This window comes from Brachyistius frenatus, unplaced genomic scaffold, assembly GCF_029030835.1.
Source record: "Brachyistius frenatus isolate BFR_SWC_R1_liver_20210118 unplaced genomic scaffold, ASM2903083v1 Contig_379, whole genome shotgun sequence".
Taxonomy (NCBI): Eukaryota; Metazoa; Chordata; class Actinopteri; family Embiotocidae; genus Brachyistius; species Brachyistius frenatus.
The window spans coordinates 112,587-134,744 of record NW_027210978.1 but is presented as its reverse complement, the minus strand read 5'-3'; the positions used below and the strand labels follow the sequence as shown (position 1 = coordinate 134,744).

The window sequence follows — 22,158 nt, the reverse complement described above, 5'->3', positions numbered from 1 at the left end:
TGTGTACTTCCAGTTCCCGGAGGTTGGTCGGCCTGGTCACTGTGGTCTCAGTGTTCATCAGAGTGTGACTCCGGTGTTCAGACCCGAGAGAGACTGTGCGGCTCACCAGCACCGCTGTATGGAGGTAACAGCTGCGCTGGGCCTCACATACAGACGAGGGACTGCAACTCTCACCCCTGTTCAGGTACCACACTCTGGTTTGTTTGTATTGGATTGCATTATATTTTCATTTGTTTCTGTTCATCACCAACTCCCTGTGTGTGACTTTGCTCTCCTCAGGTGTGTGTCCCGAGGAGTTGGTGTACATGACAGCAGCGCAGTGCGAGGCTCAGGGTGGTGCGTGTCCGCGGGTGTGTCTGGACATGACCTCCACCGAGGTGCAGTGTGCCACCGCCTGCTATGACGGCTGCTACTGCGCCCTCGGCTTCTACCTGCTCAACAGCAGCTGCGTGCCGTTGGCTCTGTGCCCGTGTTACCATCAGGGGGCGACGTACCCAGCTGGTGCTACCCTGCCTGTGGATGCCTGTAATAACTGGTACCTCTCGTTTATCATGGATCAAATTAAAGTCCGAGTTTGTTTAAAACGTCCAGAAATACAGCTGCCATTGGAATGAATTTCATATCTAATCCAGTATGACTTGTTCTTGCATTGTGTGTCTCAAACAGCACCTGCATGAATGGATCGATGGCGTGTGGGACAACTCCCTGCCCTGGTCAGTGAATTTAGATTTTTTTTTCTCTATGTGTCCTCTCCTGTTTCCTCTTTTTTTCTGTCTTTGTGTTGATCCTGAGTCTGTGTGCTCCTCAGTGGACTGCAACTGGAGCAGCTGGACTCAGTGGAGCGCCTGCAGTCGGACGTGTGACGTTGGTGTGAGACGGAGGTATCGGTCAGGAACCAACCCTCCTGCAGCGTTCAGGGGACATCCCTGCAGAGGAGAGAGAGTTGGGATCGACACCTGCAGCATCGAACCCTGCTTTGGTGAGACTTCCTTGGCTCCTAATATTATTGCATATGTATGTATTCTAATTAAAAACAAACCTGACTGTAAAACCGAAGTGATGAATCCAGCTGTGATGTGTCTGAAGGTGTGAGGGAGCCGTGGAACGCCTGGTCAAAGTGCTCGGTGACGTGTGGAGGAGGTTACAGGACCAGAACCCGCGGCCCCATCCGGACCCACGGCACCGCTCAGCAGTTCAGCGCCTGTAACCTGCAGCCTTGTGGTACAACTGGACCTCCACACACCAACATCTAACCACACTGTTAGATTTAATATCTCAGTCTTGAAGAAGAACACACAACTGTGGATTTGGTATTTTCGCTCACATATTTATTGTTTTAAATGTTAATTATTGAAATTCTTGAGTAATATTTGTAAAGATCTGAATATTAAAACACAAACTCAGGTATGCTTGTAGTACTTCATCTAATGCATCATGTTTCTCTCTTGTTTTATCCATTCAAATGTGTTTTCAATAATCCTACAAGCGGTTTTAGTGGTTTGTTCTTGGACTCTGTTGCTGTCAGGTGACGGCAGGACGTGTCCTCCGGGCCAGAGGTGGACGCAGTGCGTGAGGGGAGCGGTGTCCTGTTCAGACCTCACCATGGACCTCAGCAGGAACTGCACACCCGGCTGCCAGTGTCCACCGGGGACAGTCCAGCAGGTGGACAGAAACACAGACAAACACACACATATGGAGTGATTGTGGGCTTGTTGCTGAGTCTTTTCTGCTGTCAGGATGGTGTGTGTGTGCCGGAGGCTGACTGTCGCTGTGACGTCGACGGAGAGCAGTTCAAACCCGGAGACATCGTCCCCACCGACTGCAACAACTGGTGAGTAAAGATGACACGCTTCAGTTTCCAGAACAAAGTGCTTCATGTTAATCAGTAAACATTATAAATCTAAAGGTGTCATTTAACCTGTGTATGATGTTTCAGTACATGTGAAGGAGGAAGGCTGGTGAACTGCTCTCAGGTCAGCTGCAACGGTAGGCAAAACATCAACAAATATATCTTTAATACCATTAGTGGTGCTTTTTGCTGTCATTTGTCTTTTACTTGTTGTAACATAATTTCTTTTATTTCATCATTATGCCACATGTCTTGTATAAATGTCACAGTAATTTGCTTGACAATAATCTCTTATCCAAATCTAGTCTGCAGTAATTCACCTCTAAGATGTAGTGAAGTAAAACAACATGAAGGCTAAAATGAATAACATACATTTTGTCCTCTTTCTCACGCACACACACACACACACACACACACACACACACACACACACACACACACACACACACACACACACACACACACACACACACACACACACACACACACACACACACACACACACACACACACACACACTGTGCAGTTGATGGTCAGTGGTCGGTGTGGACCCCCTGGGGTCAGTGTTCGGTGTCATGTGGAGCGGGTCTGCAGTCTCGGTACCGGTTCTGTTCCAGCGGTCTGCCGTGCGTAGGATCTCACCGCGAGGACCGAGTCTGCATCATCGCCCCGTGTGACCGTGAGTCGAACCACTGAGCGTTTCTACTGACTGACATCCTGCAGCAGAAGCAAAGTTTAAACTTCCTTTCTCACAATCTGTTCTGGCATCAGTCAGTTAGCAGGAAAACTCTCATCCAGCCACACGATGAGTGTTGATAACAATGAATAAATGGAGGAGAGGAAACACAGGATCTCAAATAAAGAGTACTAAATTATGTGTCTATCCCAAATGTTTTGCAGTTAATTTACTAAAGGTATTTGCGTCATTGATATCAGGTGCAAATCTCTCTGTAAATTAGGTATTTGCGTGTGTTAAAGTTTTTCTGGCCACAGACAGTTTGGACAGACAAAAGAACGGCTGCAAAGGGAAAAGGACATTTTATCCCATTCAAATTAAGAAATATAAATATAACAAGAACAAAACGATTTATAGGATATTATCAGCAAGAACGTCAATGTGAAAAAAACAAAAAGATCAATAGATGAAATGAAATGTTTAATGGGTGTAAAACCTCGTTCTCTACGTATTCTTTGGTTTCCTGCGTCTCTTTCACAATAAGAGCAGCCGTCTCTCCTGATGTTCATCTGATTAATACCTTCAGTCGTACTAAAATACATCCTGGTGGGTGCTAAATATATATATTCACATTTCCCTTCCCAGTATTTTACACGTTTAAGTAGAAACGCCCAATATTACATATGCATGCAGGCAAACACGCAAAATAGACAACGTGTGTTAAATGACACGTCTGAAAGATGCGATCTTCACTGCATGTCGTTGGCAGATCAACTGTGAAGTTTGCTTTTACACATGCAAACCTTTAGTAAGTCAATCATATGCTGTGTCCCAACACTTGTGTGTGTAGTGAGTGAACTTTTTGTCTAAATCTCATCCATTCTGCACAATAGCATTTGAATGCATCACCGCAAATATATCTGCCAGCTTTGTTCGCTTATTTTACCTAAATATGAACATGTTTTTGTGCACGATAAACGTAGTGAAAGCTTGACAACAGTATGGTCGTGTTTAGTAAACAGTAAACACTTCAGTGTGGGCGGGTCCGACTTATATCTGAATAGTGAAGTGTCCAGAACTCCATACTCAGAGCACATTTCAACATCAAGGCAATTCAAAGACCTGAGGGGTCGGGATGGTTCAGAAGGTCGCAGCAGATCACAAATGTATTTTGTCCCTCAACCATTCAGTACTTCATAGACCGACAGCAGCAGTGATGAATTGAACAGATCTCACGAATCTTTTCTGTGAAGTTATAATCTTTTTTTTCTACTTCTTGGCTCCTCTCAGGTGACGGTGGCTGGAGTCAATGGAGCAACTGGACGGGCTGTACCAAGTCATGCGGCGGGGGGGTGCGTAGCCGCAGGAGAGACTGCGACAGTCCCAATCCAGAGGGGGAGGGGGACTACTGTGAGGGGCTGAGAACTGAAGTTATAGTCTGTAACTCTGACCACTGTCCAGGTACGTTTAGGAGTTACAGCCCCAGATGAGTTCACTGTGGAGAATAGTGTCCGTGATATAACAACATGCGTGTGTTTTCAGTGGCGCCGTGTTCTCGGGTCTCGGGCACCGTGTTCAGCAGCTGCGGGCCGTCCTGCCCTCGATCCTGTGACGACCTGGCTGTGAGCGTGTTGTCACACATAAACACTCCTTTAACACTCAGTCATGCTTACATACAGAAGATAAGTATGTTTTCTCCTGTCTCAGCACTGTGAGTGGCACTGTGAACCAGGATGTTACTGTACGGAGGGAAAGGTGCTGTCTGGTAACAGTACCGTCTGTGTGGAGAGGGACGACTGTCCCTGCTTGGACCTCAACACTGGACACCGGCTGGAACCAGGAGACACCACGGAGGCCCCCGATGGATGCAACAACTGGTCAGGAGGATAGACACAAGGAGCAACACAATACATGAACATACAACACATTACAGGTTCAGTGTGCAGGATCTATTGACAGAAATGAATTATAGTCATATTTATAATTGTGTTTTTATCAGTGTATAAAAAACAGTGCATTGTTGTTCAATTGCAGATCAGACAGCTTTCAGGTGTTTTACCGCCACCTTCTGACAGAAGTAACACATTACATCCAGATGCTGGGAAAAACGGGAAAAAAGGAAGAACAAAAGTTGCTAATAGATTTTGTATATTTCAACGACTGTTGATACCCTTTATATCCACAAATTCAGCCATCTTGCACCCCCATTTTTACTACAGTAGCCCAGAAAGGCCAAACCAAACACTGGCTCCAGAGCAGGCGTCTCCAACCAGTAGATCGCGATGTACCCAGTAGATCAAAGGAGCTCTCAGAGGATAAAAGGTTGGACACTCCTGCTCTAGCTCACACACTATGCTGCCACCATAGATTATCCTGCACATCTGGAAGGGAAGGGTGGGGTGGGGGGGTGTTCAGTTGGTTGCAGTCTGCAACCTCACCAGTAGATGTCACTAAATCCTCCACACGGCTCACTGAAGACACCCACAGAGAACCAGCAGGGGAGAAAGAAAGGTTCAGTTCCTCTGTGTTCATGTGTCTTTCCTTCTGTGTTTCAGCACCTGTGAGGGGGGGAGGTTCAACTGCACGAGAGACGCCTGCCCAGGTGAGTGAAGACAGCTGCTAGTTTCTGTGTGAGATTAAATGAATATGATTCATGGATTTATCACATGTCCGTGTCTGTCTAGTGTCGGGTGGCTGGTGTGAGTGGTCCGAGTGGACTCCCTGCTCCAGGACCTGCGGGGCAGAGTCGGTGTCCCGCTACAGGAGCTGTGGGTGTCCTGGACCCAGGGCTGGAGGGGAGTCCTGCTCCGGAGAACAGGAGGTACACAACGGCGTCGGAGTTCAGATCCAGAGGCAGCCCTGCCCCGTCATCACCTTCTGCCCAGGTAAGATGGTCGGGAACCGAAACACAACTATTATAAGTAAGTGAAGGCCTCGGCAGAGAGTGAGTTTACTGATCAGATGGTTTTGTCTGGAATTACTCAGAATCAGAAGCTTCTGTTTGGTTTCACTGCAGACTTTCACATCTCTCTGTCACACAAATATGAAGCGTTCCTCTGCAGTCGCTTCATAAAGAAGCTTTTCATGTGTTTTATTTGTTGTTATCATTTGTCCTCTTTTACGTTTTCTTTTGTTTGCCACGATGTGTCCACCTCTCTCTGTTTTCCTTTTCAGCTCCTGATTCTCGCTCAGTTACAGATAGTTTGTTTGTGCCTCTCCTCCTCCTCCTCCTCCTCATCTCTCTCCAGTTCACGGTTCGTGGAGTCCCTGGTCCTCGTGGTCTGAGTGTGATGGGTGCGCCGGCTCGTCCACTCGTACCCGGGACTGTAACAGTCCTCCTGCCAGATTCGCTGGTCTTCCCTGTCTGGGAGAAAGCAGGCAAAGTCGCGGCTGCCACGACAACATAACTGTCTGCTCGGGTCAGCATAATAGAGGATTGTTTGTTTATTGTGGATGTTTGTGGAACAGCAGTAAATAAAAAAATCCAAAAGGCCTGTCGAGACAGAATAGCCGCCGTAAAGGGAAGATGAGTGATTTGGTTGAACTCCCCCTGCCCTCCCATGTTCCTCTGCATATCAGGGAATTTTATTTTGGAAGGAAGGAATGCTTTTATTTTGCCTCAGACAAGCGTACGTCTATATGATAGCAGCCGTGACTCCCCCTCTGTGTTGACCCTCTCCCTCCCTGTGCCCTGAAGACTGTGGTGGAGGCCAGGAGGAGCGGTCCTGTGGGAAGCCCTGCCCTCGCTCCTGTTCCGATCTCCATGGCGACACGGAGTGTTTGGACTCCCCCGGGTGCAGCCGGACCTGCGGTTGTCCCGGCGACACGGTGCTACAGGATGGAGTGTGTGTGACCAGGGAGGAGTGTCGCTGCAAATACCACAACAGCTCGGCCGCCGGTCCGATTCATATTCTGTCGACGTGATAAACGTTAACGTGAAGTTCTGGTGACCTGTGTTGGACTCATCAGCTGGTTTCTGTCTCTGTTACAGGAATCACATTCAGCTGGTTATTAATTTGTCTCTTTGTGCAGGTGATCTGGATTCCAGAAATGCATCATGGGTATGGCCCGGTGGATCTGATTGGCAGTTTGTGAATTCAGGAGACAACATCATCAGCGACTGTAAAAACTGGTACAGTACAGTACTCTCTGTAATCAAATCAATATATTCAGATGATAATAATCCAAACACCAAAAGTTCAACGTCTTGATATTCCATCCTTTTTGTGTTTTGTTGTCTCGTCTCAGCTCATGTGAGGCCGGCGTTCTGCAGTGTCAGTCTGTCCCTGGTTGCCACGTCGACGGTGGCTGGAGCCAATGGGGAGCCTGGACCGAGTGCTCACTTCCTTGTGGCGGAGGAGTGAAGTTCAGGAGACGTCTGTGTGACAATCCGTCCCCTCAGAGTGGTGGACGAGGCTGTCTGGGTGCCGCCGAGCAGCCGAGAGACTGCAACGCACACTCGTGTGCAGGTACTCATGGCTGCCGTTCCACATTAGAACTTGTGTTTTTAGACTTCAACACAACTGGGAGAGAAATTCGTTTTTTAGAGTGCAATTTGAAAACAGTAGATGCTTCTTTCTTGGTACTTTAAACTGTTGTGTTCTTACGTGCTGTGCATTCATGTGGTGACATGCACTGGATTGAAAGCACTCACGTAATTTGTTACGTTGAAATTAGATTTACAGTGTTTGTGATGACTATCTGTGTTTCATTCAGTTTCTCTTCACCTCACTGTGTGTGTGTGTGTGTGTGTGTGTGTGTGTGTGTGTGTGTGTGTGTGTGTGTGTGTGTGTGTGTGTGTGTGTGTGTGTGTGTGTGTGTGTGTGTGTGTGTGTGTGTGTGTGTGCAGACTCCACGGGCCCGTGGCTGCCCTGGTCTCGGTGGTCCGTGTGCTCCGTCAGCTGTGGTGGAGGGCAGCAGTGGCGCTCTCGTCTCTGCAGCTCTCCACCCTGCAGCGGCATCGCTCACCAGAGCAAAACCTGCAACACTCACGTCTGCCTCGGTGAGTCCCTGTTTCCTCCATAATATCTGTCGCCATGACATCCGGATTATATTGATTGTAAGACTCAAAGCACCCTTTTTTTGTTTTTGTCTTTCGTATCTTTCATCGCTGTCTCTGTGCTGACGTGATGCCGTTGAGCAGAGGTGGGCTGTCCTCCTGGCCGGCTGTACAGGGAGTGTGAACGAGGTGAAGGCTGTCCCTTCAGCTGTGCTCAGGTCAGCGGCAGGGAGGGCTGCTACTCTGATGGCTGCGAGGAAGGCTGCCACTGTCCGCCGCACACCTACCAGCACCTCGCAGGCTGCCTACTGGTGGGTCCGCAGCAACTTCAGTTTTTCCAAACAGTGTGAAATCAGCTCAAATGAATTAACGAGAATGTCACTTTGTTTCAGGAGTGTCCGTGTCTGGTGGATAAAGAGTTTCTGGCTTCCATGCAGAGTGTCTCCATCACACCAGTCTCATCTCTGCTCCTCCAGAACATCTCAGAGGGGATGGAGCTCCAGTCTGGAGATTCATTTCTTCATGACTGCAGCACCTGGTGAGCAGAGAATCACCCACAGTTTCTTAATGCTGGACAATTAGAGGGTTAATTTATGTCTCTAAAATGTCCAAAACCCTGAAAGATCCTTATTTAGATCTTTTAAAGTAACAGATTAAAGCACCCCAGTTGCATTTCAAATGAAAAACACATGACATTATAAAATAGTGGCATCAAGTCCACATTTCTGTCTTTTTGAGTTGTCAACTTCCCATCGTCCTCCTCCCTCTGCTCCCTGCAGTGGCTGTGAACACGGCAGGTGGAACTGTTCTCTGGAGCGCTGCCCGGTCGATGGGGGTCTGTCTCCCTGGGGCTCCTGGAGCCCCTGCTCGCTCTCCTGTGGCGGTCTGGGACTGAAGACTCGCTCCAGAGGCTGCACGCAGCCGGCCCACGGAGGGAGGCAGTGCCAGGGGCCACGGCAGGAAACGACCTACTGCCAGGCTCCTGACTGTCCAGGTACAGTGGCTGTATGTAAGGAAGAGGGAAACTTTGTTGGTGATATTTGGTGATGAATACGTTCCTGTTTTTGCTTTTTGGCAGTTGTTGTTGCTCCAACAGAAGAACCAGCCGTACCGGGTAAAATATCAGCATTTAAAAAACACAGAATACTACTTTTATTCTTCTGCTTCTGCCACCTTTTTCTTTTCTTCCTTTATTTACTCTCTTTAATCCCCCATCTTCTCCAGATGAGGATTCTGGCTCCTCTCCGTGGTCCTTGTGGAGTCCCTGCTCTCAGACCTGCACCGACGCTCTCAGCCCTGCCGTGAAGTCCCGTCATCGACAGTGTGTCAAACCTCCCTGCTCTGCAAGCTCTCACCAGGAGAAGGCCTGCAACCTGCCCCAGTGTCCAGGTAGGACTCAGTACTCAGTGCATCTCCTGCAAACCAAACAGGGCTCAGTGTCACGGTATAAAACGTCCATAGCAGCAAGTCATTGAGAAGTGAGGTCACAAGAGTCGGTGGAGTTTTTGCACTCATGAGCAGCAGCCTGCGGCTCAAATGTCGTTTGTATGGGAGAACTTAAGAACAGGAGGGCATTGTCAGTCTGTGAAACTCAGTTGTTTTGCTGACTCATGTGATACAACAAAGGATGAACTATTTTAATGTTTAGAGCTTGTGTGTTTGTAATGTTCACAAAGTTGATCTGAGAAACAACAGAACTGATGATGCCATAGACGTGTTGTTTTATTCACTAACCAGAGCAGATGAGGTCAGTGCAGGACCACTGTGGTACTCTGTAGCTTTGAGAGTTATGTGTCAATGTCAACATAATGAGGACATTGAAGTGTTTATTGTTTTATTTTAATCTAAAGTTTATATTCCAACAATGGAGCTAAAGAGTAGTGAGCATAAACAAATGGAAATACTATAAAGAAAATACTAGTTCCATGTTCACGTTCATTTGTGTGAAATGTGTGTCTGTGTCAGTGCACACAACAGAGCAGTGAAGGAAGATAAATAAAGTGAAGAGCTTAAATGCTTTATCAATAAGATTCTCGTTCTCATGCTTCAAACACCAGTCTGGCCTCAGATTCCCGCCCCTTCCTCTCGGTTGGATTACGCATCACGTATTGATCACAGACATGCAGAGCGTATCCTCTGAAACTGCACAACTTGAGCTTTCCAGAAATATCAGTGTGACCAAGCATTGCAGAGAAATATATCATGTATAATTCCAGAACGCCCGGTCGCTTCACAACGTGCTGTATTTCAGAATAAACAGTAGAACTGAACCTTTCTGATGGTACCTGTTGTTTTTCTGTTTGTCAGTTTTCAGCTAATCCAGCAGTTTTAAAATCTGCTGACTTCTGTACTGTCCCCAACATGGGACTGACGTTACATCCCACTTTGTATGAAAAAAGATAATAATAATAATAATGTATTAATGGGCCGACACTACAGCGGACTTATCAGCACATATCCCGGGTCCGTATGTCCTGAGTGTGAGTCTCTGGTTTGGGCTCCGGGACACCCGGAGACATTCAGGACATTTACTGTATACATTTATTTTCTGTCAGGCACTGAGCACATATTTATTCATTCGAGTCAGTGTCCCACAAGCATGGTTCAGATATTTCCAGATTCTAAACAATCTCCTTTACACAACTCTAAAAAGACATAGCTACTGACAATATAGTATGGTGAGATACATGTAAAAACATAAACATTTGTCCTTGATATAAAAGCTAATATAAAAAATCTCTAGTCTCTCAAGTATTATCAAATTAAATGATAAAACATCTGGATAGCCTAAACTGTCTTGAAAAAAACAAGACAGAGCATGAATGGTTAGTGCCAACAACAACCAAGATATGAACTTAAAACTGAAGGTAGTGAAATGACCCTGAAAATAGGCTGCAGGGTTCAAAGGTTTCAATGAATGGATATACCCACATTTGAATACAGTAAACAGATGGCCCACTGTCGGTAAAGTAAACTGTAGTGGCAACAGAGAGAAACAGAACAGGAGACCAACTGAACAAAGATCCTCACAACTGTATTAATGTTTGATATGTTCCCATATGGAGGCGAGGTGTGTGTCAGGCCCGACTGTGCATGGAGGAACTGTTCGTGGACGGAGTGGGGGGAGTGGCGCTCCTGCTCACGGTCCTGCGGAGTCGGTCAGCAGCAGAGGATCCGGACCTTCCTGAACCCCGGTACCAACGGCTCGTGGTGCGAGGACATCCTCGGAGGGAACCTGGAGAATCGCTTCTGTAACATCCGGCCCTGCACAGGTTAGATAACTACAGCAGCATGTGGAGTCCAGTTTTCATCTTCAATTCAACCGGCTCAGTTATTAGAAGTGATGTTCCTTATGACACTTCCTGTATTTAGCACAAGTGTCAACTATGGAAAGATTTCCAGACCTCAGGTTTATAGAAATCTATTGGTTAACATTGATTTCCATTCATTTTAGAAATGAAGAGAATGAACTGTAGTCTGCCAAACTGCTGGAGATATGAAGTCCTTCACAGTAAATTTGACCCCAAGAGTTATTTTTTTCTGTTTAATAATGCAGTACAGACATGTTAAAACGGTCGACATTAAAACTGCATTATCATTAAAAACAGGAAAGTTTGATAGTGACAAAAGCTCAAAATAAAGTCTAGAAAGAAATGCCAGAGAACCATAAAACATTTCATTTGATGTAAGGCGAGGCAAGTTTATTTGTAGAGCACATTTCAACAACAAGGCAACTTAAAGTGCTTCACATAAAACCATTAAAAGCATCAAAACATAAGGCAGAAGAAAAGGACATTAAACAACAATTAAGAACAGTGATTAAAACATTTAAAACAGTGATTAAAACATTAAACAAGCTAAAAATAGGATGAACGTTACAGTTCACGTTAAGAAATGCTCAAATGTGGTTCAGTGAAAGGCAGCAAACACAAAAGTCTTCAGTCTTGATTTAAAGGATCTGAGAGTCTCAGCAGACCTGCAGCTTTCTGGGACTTTGTTCCAGATATGTGGAACACAGAAACTGAACGCTGCTTCTGCGTGTTTAGTTCTGACTCTGGGAACAGGAAGTAGACCCGTCCCAGACGACCTGAGGGGTCGGGATGGTTCATAAAGGAGCAGCAGATCACAAATAAACCGTTCAGAGCTTTATAGACCAGCTGCAGGATGTTGAAGTGGATTCTTTGTTGGACAGGAAGCTGGTGTAAAGACCTCAGAACTGGAGGGATGTGGTCCAGTTTCTTGGTCTCAGTGAGGACTCGAGCTGCAGCGCTCTGAATCAGCTGCTATCTGACTGACTTTTTACAGAGACCCTTGAACACACCGTTACAGTAGTCCAGTCTACTGAAGTTTTTCCAAATCCTGTTGAGACATAAGTCCTCTAATCCTAGATATATTCTTCAGGTGATAGCAGACTGATTTTGTAATTGTCCTGCTGTGTGTTCAGATTGGGGTCTGAATCCATGACTCCTAGACTTATGACTTGGTTTGTGGTTTTAAACGTCACTGATTGACTTTCAATCGTTCTTCCTCGACACCAAAAACAATGACTTCTGTTTTTTCTTTGTTTAATTGAAAAAACTTCTGGCACATCCAGTTGTTGATTTGTTCAATGCATCTTGCAGCCCTTGTATGGGTTCATAGTCCCCTGGTGTTGTAGTTATGTAAATGTGTGTATCATCTGCATAATTATGATAACACACTTTGTTTTTTTTCCATAATCTGAGCTTGTGGAAGCATGTAGATGTTGAAACTAATTTCCCTCTGCAGTTCCTTGGCAGTGAGTGAGCACCAATAAACAGGGTCGTGGAGTTTGTGGAATATTATATAAGTTTTTTCCTGACATAAAAAGTCACAGGATTAGATTATTGTCTGGGTCAAGTCATGGAATCTCATGAAATGTAGTTTGAGGCATGTTTAAATTTTAGTTGCCATTTACCAGTAGGTTGTTATTGAACTCTTTTCCTGAGTGATTTTATCTCCTTCCAGCTCTTCAACAGTCACTTCAGCCAAGATGGGCTTTTTCCTGGAGCTGCTAATTAAGGAAAGCGTGCCAGGAAAATTTACATTTTAAGGATTTTGGCTACAAAATGATGACTTCAAAGAGTTATACTAGACAACAGAAAAGCCAGATGTAAAGTTTGTGAAACTACTATTGACAGAAGCATCACTGCAGTGCTGCAGCTCAGTGGAGGAGAATCTTCAGGCCAAGGACATTCATTGATTTCTTTCCCATTTAAGAGGAAGTATTTTGCTCAGTTTATTGTTGAAACAGCTAAAAAAAATGTTTAAAATGTTGTAATGAAAACGCCTGTAAACTAGTAAATAAAGCTCACAAACTGATGGGACTAAAATAATGTGGCTGCATTTGTTTGACCAGCACAAAATGGACTGTTATAGAAATTGAACTTTGCAGTCAGTGAAAGTCAGAATTGGAGTAGGAACCCTGAACTAAACAAACAAGGCAATAGACATTTTACAGCGTTACATAAATTAGTATATTACACATCCACATACAACAGAAACAGGTTTTAGAACATGATACAAAACATGTCAAAAGAACTCCCTGGTTTGGGCTCCTCAAAGAACATATGGCATGTTATTCAAAATGAACTCTTAACATTTGTTTTCAGGTTTTCCTCAAACTTTTGCTTTTTTTTGAGAGAGGCTGAATTTCTCACGACACATTTCAAGGTGAACCTGTAATGAGGTGCCAGGTTGTTCACTCAGAGGGATGTGCTCAGTGTTGACGCTCCTGCCTGTGTGTGTGTGTCGGGATGATGTAGTGGACGGAGGCTGGTCCCGGTGGAGTCCCTGGTCCCGCTGTGATAAGCGCTGCGGTGGCGGACGCTCCATCCGAACCCGCTCCTGCTCCAGCCCTCCGCCCAAGAACGGAGGCAGGAAGTGTGAAGGAGAGAAGAACCAGGTCAAACCCTGCAACACCAAACCGTGTGGTGAGACTGAGACACACACACACACACACACACACACACACACACACACACACACACACACACACACACACACACACACACACACACACACACACACACACACACACACACACACACACACACTGGATTTGTAGATTACTGTGACCTCAGGCTAAGTTCATCCTGTGCATAGATGAGTGCTCATTAATTCAGCATATGGCTGTTTTCTCTGTGTTGAAAGAGTCAGCTCAGCCCGTGATCAGCATCCTCAGTGAGGCACGTTATGGAAAGGAAAGTGCCCGCGGCATCATGGGAAAATTCATGACCTTCTGTTTGTGTATTGTCAGACGAGGAAGGGTGCCCATCGGGCCAGGAGTTCGTGTTGTGTGCCAACCAGTGTCCCCAGCGCTGCTCAGACCTGCAGCAGGGCATCGAGTGCCAGGGCAGCGCCGAATGTCAACCGGGCTGCCGCTGCCCTGAAGGTACCCACGCTGCCGTCCTTCTATTAAAAGATATGGCTCTGTGTGTGTGTGTGTGTGTGTGTGTGTGTGTGTGTGTGTGTGTGTGTGTGTGTGTGTGTGTGTGTGTGTGTGTGTGTGTGTGTGTGTGTGTGTGTGTGTGTGTGAGGGGGGATGACTCTTCCCTAAAGGTCCTGTCCCTGCTGGTATTCAACAGATAAGCATATATGTGTCTGTGTGTATGTTTGTGTTTGTGCTGCGGTCAGTTCACCCAAATTACAAAAACATACTTTCACACTTAATAGTTTTTAACTGCGCAGTTTAGTTTTTATTGATCTAATTTTAGAGGTAGTTTTGAGGTCTCATGTATTCTGCCTCCACCTCGGTACAATAAACTGGCTACATGAGATATTTTTAAATCAACAATGGATCACATGGCTGTCTGTATGTGAAAGGTATCACTCATAATGACGACCACAGAAAGCTCTCACCAGACTGTTAAAAACTATTTTTTAGCATCTTTCAGATCATTTTTTTGGGCTTTGCAGCCCATAACTTTATTGTTTTGTATTTACTCTCACTGCAGCTGGTTGTAAGCTGCCTGTCGACTGACAGTAGGCACACTGGAGACGAGCTGCTGAGCACAGTGGAGATTTTATCAGATAAAGATATTTGGTGTTGACAGACAAGAATGAGCAACGAGGACAACAAATATTTGAATTTATGAAATAAAGAATAATGATAATGTTGCTTTGTGTCCACTGAAAACACAAGTAGGTAACTGTCTGCTCACAAGTTCGTTGCTGTATTTGTAACTTGTTTCTGTTCCACTTGTGAGTAAAATGTAGATAATGCACGTTGAATTGGTTTTGAACTGAAACTACTGAGATCAAAATAATGATTGAAACCAGTAGAGGTGTGAGAAAATATGTTTAATGCAGTTTCAGTGAACTGATGCAGACCTTAGCAGAACCCCTGTCTGTTCATGACCTCACAGTCTGAGTAACAATTTGGTGTGTGTGTGTGTGTGTGTGTGTGTGTGTGTGTGTGTGTGTGTGTGTGTGTGTGTGTGTGTGTGTGTGTGTGTGTGTGTGTGTGTGTGTGTGTGTGTGTGTGTGTGTGTGTGTGTGTGTGTGTGTGTGTGTGTGTGTGTGAGTGTCCAGGTCAGCTGCAGCAGGACGGTGTGTGTGTGCAGCTGTGGCAGTGTGACTGTGTGGACTCTCTGGGACAGATGTGGGCGGCTGGCAGCTTGCACCAGGTGGACTGTAACAACTGCAGCTGCTCTGACGGACAGCTGCTCTGCACCAATCACAGCTGCCAGGCTCCCTGCGTGTGGAGCTCCTGGTCCAGTTGGACACTGTGCAGTGTTTCCTGTGGGCGGGGCCAAAGAACCAGATACAGGTGAGGAAATATAAACTCATCAATAACTGTTTATGTTTATTAAAACAGCCACATTAGTCGGAGTCTCAGGAGTGATTTAGGAAACTTCTCAGAGCAGGAAAGGACAGAAACCTTTATCTTATTGAGGAGGCATGGTCGACCCCATTGCCAGCTGACGCATCCTTTTAAAAGATGTGATTGGTTGATCAAAATAAAATGCACTCTTGTTGGTAATGGGCACAGACTGGACAGCGACCTCCAGTGGATATTGAATGAACTGCGTGTCAATCCGAGGCTGTGGAAGTGTTTGTGTGAGTGATCGCTGCTGATGAAAGTTTCCAGTCACCAAATATCTTCTATCACTTTCATCTCTGTGTTCTTTGTTGAGTGGGAGAAGTGAATGTCTCGACCACAAACATCATCGCTACACGATATCATCTGTAGAGTTTCATTAACTGTCATTAAAACGTATGAAGAATATTTCTCTGACCTCGCTGGACTTCAGCAGTTTTCTCCTAGGATGAATAAACTCTTCATCCTCCCTGATCCCTACAGTTCTTCTGCTGAGGAGGGTGTGGAGAGTCTTTAGGCAAGGCCAGTTTATTTGTATTGCACATTTTAACAGCAATTCAAAGTGCCGAACATAGAAATAGGTTGTAGTGCAGTGAAAGATATTAATTGAGTTCAATGAAAGGCGCCAAACAGAAAATGATTTAAAGGATCTGAAAGTCTCAGCAGACCTGCAGCTTTCTGGGACTTTGTTCCACAAATGTGGAGCAGAAAAACTGAATGCTGCTTCTCCAACTTTAGTTCTGACTCTGGGAACAGAAAGGAGACCTTTAATGCACATGATGATTTTCCTGCACATGACGGTGCAGACGTCACCGACGGTAGACAGACTGACACCTGTCGCCCTCTGAGATTCAAATGATGTTCATTCTGCAGCAGAGCAGCCGATGTAGCAGATATTAATATCTGTAGCAGACATTAATGCAGTATGTCAGGAGGCTGTGGAGGATGTGGAGGTCCAATGGTCCCAGTCTGTCCCTCTAAAGTCTTCTCAGCTAGATTCCAGTTTGTCCATGTCAACAATGAGTCTTCCAGACAAACAAGAGTTAGTTATGGAGTTCCACAAGGCTCAGTGTTCGGCCCAATACGTTTTACTTTGTACATGCTTCCATTAGAATATGTCATCAGGAAGCACTGCATCAACTTCCATTGTTATGCAGATGACACTCAGCTATATCTTTCTATAAAACCAGATGAAACTAATCAGTTAGTAAAACTTGAAGCCTGTCTAAAAGACATAAAGGCCTGGATGACCAAAAACGTCCTGCTTCTAAATTCAGACAAAACAGAAGTTCTTGTACTTGGTCCTAAACACCTCAGAAACTCTTTCTGTAATCACTTAGTTACTCTAGATGACGTTGTCTTGGCCTCCAGCAAAACTGTGAGGAACCTTGGAGTCATCTTTGATGAGAATTTGTCCTTTAGACACCAGATAAAGCAAATCTCCAGAACTGCCTTCTTTCATCTACGTAATGTTAATAAAATCAGGAAAATCCTTCCTCCTACTCTTTAACTGACTCATACCTCACCATCTTTTTCTCTCCCATAGCTTTTTTCTTATTATCTGTTGTCTCCATTCAGTTCCTTCACTCGTGTAGTTTCTCTTCTTTCTTTTCCAGATGTCCCGTCATGGAGCTGCATGTCTCTGCTCTGTGATTGTCGTCTCCACCAACAGTTCTTCTCTTCTATCTCTATGCTGTCCTTTTCTCTCTCTGTTCTCCTCTCACCCCAACAGGTCGAGGCAGAAGCTCCGCCCACCTCTGAGCCTGGTTCTGTTAACAGATGCTCCGCCCACCTCTGAGCCTGGTTCTGTTAACAGATGCTCCGCCCACCTCTGACTCTGGTTCTGTTAACAGATGCTCCGCCCACCTCTTTTTCCTTCCCTCTGTTGGAGGTTTTTCTCCCTTAAAGAGGAGTTTTTTCCCTCCTAGCTTATGTGGGAATTGTTGAATTGTTGGTTTCTCTGTATAATATTGTAAAGTCTTGCTGTAAGGACTTTAATATGTTAAGTGCCATGAAATAACCTGTGTTGTGATTTGGCGCTTTATAAATAAAGTTGAATTGAATTGAATTCTCAGGAAGTGAAGGTATGGCGGGGTCGTAGGTCAGGAGTCTGTACAGCTCAGAGGGGCTCAGGACACTGTGTTGTGGTTCCTGACTGACTGGAGTCTGTTGGTTACACAGTGGTGATTTTATTACAACTGAATGATGAATAAAATCCAGGAACAGCAGCCTGACTTCTTCTTTATGACTCTGACTGCATGTTTGAGGTCATTCTTTGCACAATACGTCATGTGGCTATAAATCTTTTGAACCAATTACATTTTGATTTTCTGAGTCTCCCAGCAGGCGTTCCAGTTAACCTCTGTGTTGTGTTGTGTTGTGTTGTGTTGTGTTGTGTTGTGTTGTGTTGTGTTGTGTTGTGTTGTGTTGTGTTGTGTTGTGGTGTGGTGTGGTGTGGTGGTGTGGTGTGGTGTGGTGTGGTGTGGTGTGGTGTTGTGTTGTGTTGTGTTGTGTTGTGTTGTGTTGTGTTGTGGTGTGGTGTGGTGTGGTGTGGTGTGGTGTGGTGTGGTGTGGTGTGGTGTTGTGTTGTGTTGTGTTGTGTTGTGTTGTGTTGTGTTGTGTTGTGTTGTGTTGTGTTGTGTGCCAGGTCTCTGATCCCAGAGACTGAAGGAACAGATTGCAACTTTGAGGAAGTCCAGCACAAAGCCTGCAGCCCAGGACAATGTCCGCCTCTCTGTCTCCTTGACGACCAGCAGCTCAGTGTGGGAGACACCTGGGTCCAGGGAGAGTGCAAACAATGGTGAGACGGATGAAGGCGAACACACAAAGATTTGGCTGAGAAAGGATTTGCCCTGAAAAAAGATGCCACTTTTTTCAACTCTCTTTGTTTTGCGTCCTAGCACGTGCACCCCAGAGGGAGTTTACTGCCAAGACATTGAGTGCAGAGGTAGGTCACTGGATTTATTTTAGAGTACACAGTAATACGGTAGAATAACAAGAGTTCGACTGCAGCCGGATGATCTCGTGAAGATAAACGTCACGTGACCACGTCCTCGGTTCTGTCTCCAGTGGACGGTGGCTGGACGCCCTGGTCGGTGTGGTCCGACTGCTCCATGACTTGTGGTCGGGGAACACACATTCGAAGCCGAGCCTGCATCAACCCTCCACCACGAAACAACGGGTCTCACTGCAGCGGGCCGGACAGAGAAACCCAGCCCTGCCAGGCCCCTCCCTGTCTGGGTGTGTATACGCTCAAACATGTGTTCATCCATTCATCCATTCACCCATCTATCCATCCATCCATCCACTCATCCATCCATCCACTCACCCATCTATCCATCCATCCACTCACCCATCTATCCATCCATCCACTCATCCATCCATCCACTCACCCATCTATCCATCCATCCACTCACCCATCTATCATCCATCCACTCATCCATACATCCGCTCATTCATTAATTCATTAATTCATTAATTCATTAATTCATTAATTCATTCATTCATTCAACCATTCATAAAATAATTCATTCATCCACTCATCCATCCATCCATCCACTCACCCACTCATCCATCCATCCACTCACCCACTCATCCATCCATCCACTCATCCGCTCATCCACTCATTCATTCAACCATTCATAAAATAATGCATTCATTCATCCATTTGTAGCCGTCAAAAAAAGGACCTTTCACCAAAGACGTGACACATTATTTGCATGTAAACTTTATGAAGGAAAATAGAGTTCATACGAACTCTCTTGTTTTAGCTTCTCTTTATTGGCTTCCTGTTAAATCAAGAATATAATTTAAAATTCTCTTGTTCACTTACGAAGCTCTTCATGACCACGTTCCATCTGATCTCAGAGATCTTATAGAACCACATCATCCTGACAGATCTTACAGAACCACATCATCCTGACAGATCTTACAGAACCACATCATCCTGACAGATCTTACAGAACCATATCATCCTGACAGATCTTAGAGAACCACATCATCCTGACAGATCTTACAGAACCACATCATCCTCATAGAGATCTTATAGAACCACATCGTCCTGACAGATCTTATAGAACCACATCATCCTGACAGATCTTACAGAACCACATCATCCTGACAGATCTTACAGAACCACATCATCCTGATAGAGATCTTATAGAACCACATCATCCTGACAGATCTTATAGAACCACATCATCCTGACAGATCTTACAGAACCACATCATCCTGATAGAGATCTTATAGAACCACATCATCCTGACAGATCTTACAGAACCACATCATCCTGACAGATCTTATAGAACCACATCATCCTGAAAGAGCACTTCTATCTCAGAACGCTGGTCTACTTGTGGTTCCCAGAGTTTCCAAAAGTAGAATGGGAGGCGGAGCTTCAGTTTTCAGGCTCCCAGTTTGTGTTCGAGGGCAGAAACTCTCTAGTTTTAAGATTGGATTCAAAACTTTCCTTTTTGATAAAGTTTATAGTTGGAGCTGCTCAGGTGAACCTGAACCATCCTGCAGTTCTGCTGTTATAGGCCGAGGCTGCTGGGGAACCTCGTGATGCGCTGAGATTCTTTCCTCTCACTCTTTAACTCTCTATAACTCATATCTCACCATCACATCTCATTAACTTCATGCTTCTTCTCTCCCATAGTTTCTTCTTATTATCTGTTGTCTCCATTCAGTTCCTTCACTCGTGTAGTTTCTCTTCTTTCTTTTCCAGATGTCCCGTCATGGAGCTGCATGTCTCTGCTCTGTGATTGTCGTCTCCACCAACAGTTCTTCTCTTCTATCTCTATGCTGTCCTTTTCTCTCTCTGCTCTCCTCTCACCCCAACCGGTCGAGGCAGATGCTCCTCCCACCTCTGATCCTGGTTCTGTTAACAGAAGCTCCGCCCACCTCTGATCCTGGTTCTGTTAACAGATGCTCCTCCGACCTCTGATCCTGGTTCTGTTAACAGAAGCTCCGCCCACCTCTGATCCTGGTTCTGTTAACAGATGCTCCTCCGACCTCTGATCCTGGTTCTGTTAACAGAAGCTCCGCCCACCTCTGATCCTGGTTCTGTTAACAGATGCTCCGCCCACCTCTGATCCTGGTTCTGTTAACAGATGTTCTCCACCTCTTTTTCCTTCCCTCTGTTGGAGGTTTTTCTCCCTTAAAGAGGAGTTTTTCCCTCCTAGCTTATGTGGGAATTGTTGAATTGTTGGTTTCTCTGTATAATGTTGTAAAGTTCTGCTGTAAAGACTTTAATGTGTTAAGTGCCATGAAATAACCTGTTGTGATTTGGCGCTTTATAAATAAATATAAAAAAAATAAAATTGAATTGAAAATCTTTTCATATTGAACCCCTGATCAACAGATGACTTTTGCCCCTGGTCGCCATGGTCACCGTGCTCCCGGAGCTGTGGGGCGGGGTCTGTGTCCCGCCACAGGATGTGCGTGTGTGAGGAGGGAGGAGATGCAGGGTGTCCCGATGAGGTGGAGGATGAGAGGAACAGAGAGGAGACCCAGCTGTGCTACAAACAGCCCTGTCCAGGTACACACACACACACACACACACACACACACACACACACACACACACACACACACACACACACACACACACACACACACACACACACACACACACACACACACACACACACACACACACACACACACACAGCAGCGGTCAGCAGTCTAATCAGTATAAATCATTGTTTTCTGTGCGATTAAAACATTTTTGAACTGTTGGGTTGCTGCTGCACCAGCTCTCAGGTAACCATTCAAATTAACATGAATGGCTATTATTTGAAAGATGATGGTAATTACTGGACGACCAGTTGAATATTCTGGATGTCCTGACGTTTGGTTTAAATTCACTGTAGATGCAACTGTTCTCAAATATGACTTACAGATCGTATATGTAAATCAATTCATAACATATAATCCAGCGCTGTCATTAACTAAACTGTTCCAATAATTAATGCCATGATTGATCAGATATTAGTGAACTCTGTTATACTTTGTCTGGGTGTTAATCACATTTTTGTTTCTGCTTTAAATGTACTGTAGTTCAAGATGCCAGCTTTATGTTGATTGTACAAGAGGATAACTTAATGCTTAGTGAATAAATATATGCATTACACAATGATTAACCTAACAATAGGCTGACTAGGATCTAATTTACAACCAAGTTCAAGTGATGCCTCACAGATTGAAGTGAACCATAAATAACTTTATCTTACCCAACATCTTCTGCAGGCTGCCCCATGTCAGCGTGGAGCGTTTGGTCTCAGTGCTCCTGTGAGTCTCAGAGGCAGCAGCGCTACCGTGTGGCTCTGTCCTCAGCCACCAGGGGGCAACAGTGCACTCCTGTAGAAACACAGAGCAGAGCGTGCAGCCTCAGTCAGTGTGATGGTGAGTTAACGCTGGTCAACACTTCTCGGTGCTGCATTTAATATGTACTTCTCTTAAACCACTGAAATAACAACCAAAGGACATCAAGTTCCTTTTAAATAGTCTTCAATTCCATCAGTGTGTCTGATTGAGTCCATGCATGTACGTATGAGCATTTATATATGCAGGATTCTCCAAGAATTACATCACCTTCATGTGTTTTCCCCCGTTTGTAGACTGTGAAGCTCCGTTTGTGTACTCGGCCTGTGGAGCACCGTGTGAGAAGCAGTGTGCACTGCAGGGTCATAAACATCTGTGTTCAGGTGTCAGGGAGTGCACGCCGGGCTGTTACTGTCCACAGGTCAGTTTTTATACATCTTTTTAGTTATCCATCACTCTCCTTAGTCTAC

General features: G+C 45.3%; 1 protein-coding gene across 1 annotated transcript in view; it reads left to right on the top strand.

Moving 5' to 3' along the window:
- The window catches only part of sspo (SCO-spondin), a 98,798-nt gene that overhangs the window by 43,411 nt on the left and 33,229 nt on the right, over positions 1 to 22,158 (top strand). Inside the window, exons 68-101 of the mRNA XM_069724502.1 lie at positions 14 to 184; positions 280 to 535; positions 667 to 713; positions 809 to 979; positions 1,087 to 1,221; positions 1,526 to 1,662; positions 1,737 to 1,831; positions 1,937 to 1,986; positions 2,376 to 2,528; positions 3,816 to 3,986; positions 4,068 to 4,147; positions 4,233 to 4,402; positions 5,081 to 5,127; positions 5,210 to 5,410; positions 5,774 to 5,944; positions 6,223 to 6,423; positions 6,558 to 6,657; positions 6,774 to 6,994; positions 7,375 to 7,527; positions 7,669 to 7,835; positions 7,917 to 8,062; positions 8,304 to 8,518; positions 8,603 to 8,638; positions 8,749 to 8,913; positions 10,590 to 10,796; positions 13,308 to 13,475; positions 13,802 to 13,936; positions 15,076 to 15,313; positions 18,012 to 18,164; positions 18,265 to 18,311; positions 18,434 to 18,604; positions 20,727 to 20,903; positions 21,614 to 21,769; positions 21,985 to 22,109. Of these exons, the coding sequence (XP_069580603.1) occupies positions 14 to 184; positions 280 to 535; positions 667 to 713; positions 809 to 979; positions 1,087 to 1,221; positions 1,526 to 1,662; positions 1,737 to 1,831; positions 1,937 to 1,986; positions 2,376 to 2,528; positions 3,816 to 3,986; positions 4,068 to 4,147; positions 4,233 to 4,402; positions 5,081 to 5,127; positions 5,210 to 5,410; positions 5,774 to 5,944; positions 6,223 to 6,423; positions 6,558 to 6,657; positions 6,774 to 6,994; positions 7,375 to 7,527; positions 7,669 to 7,835; positions 7,917 to 8,062; positions 8,304 to 8,518; positions 8,603 to 8,638; positions 8,749 to 8,913; positions 10,590 to 10,796; positions 13,308 to 13,475; positions 13,802 to 13,936; positions 15,076 to 15,313; positions 18,012 to 18,164; positions 18,265 to 18,311; positions 18,434 to 18,604; positions 20,727 to 20,903; positions 21,614 to 21,769; positions 21,985 to 22,109 (5,036 nt within the window). The remainder of the gene's footprint in view (positions 1 to 13; positions 185 to 279; positions 536 to 666; positions 714 to 808; positions 980 to 1,086; positions 1,222 to 1,525; positions 1,663 to 1,736; positions 1,832 to 1,936; positions 1,987 to 2,375; positions 2,529 to 3,815; positions 3,987 to 4,067; positions 4,148 to 4,232; positions 4,403 to 5,080; positions 5,128 to 5,209; positions 5,411 to 5,773; positions 5,945 to 6,222; positions 6,424 to 6,557; positions 6,658 to 6,773; positions 6,995 to 7,374; positions 7,528 to 7,668; positions 7,836 to 7,916; positions 8,063 to 8,303; positions 8,519 to 8,602; positions 8,639 to 8,748; positions 8,914 to 10,589; positions 10,797 to 13,307; positions 13,476 to 13,801; positions 13,937 to 15,075; positions 15,314 to 18,011; positions 18,165 to 18,264; positions 18,312 to 18,433; positions 18,605 to 20,726; positions 20,904 to 21,613; positions 21,770 to 21,984; positions 22,110 to 22,158) is intronic.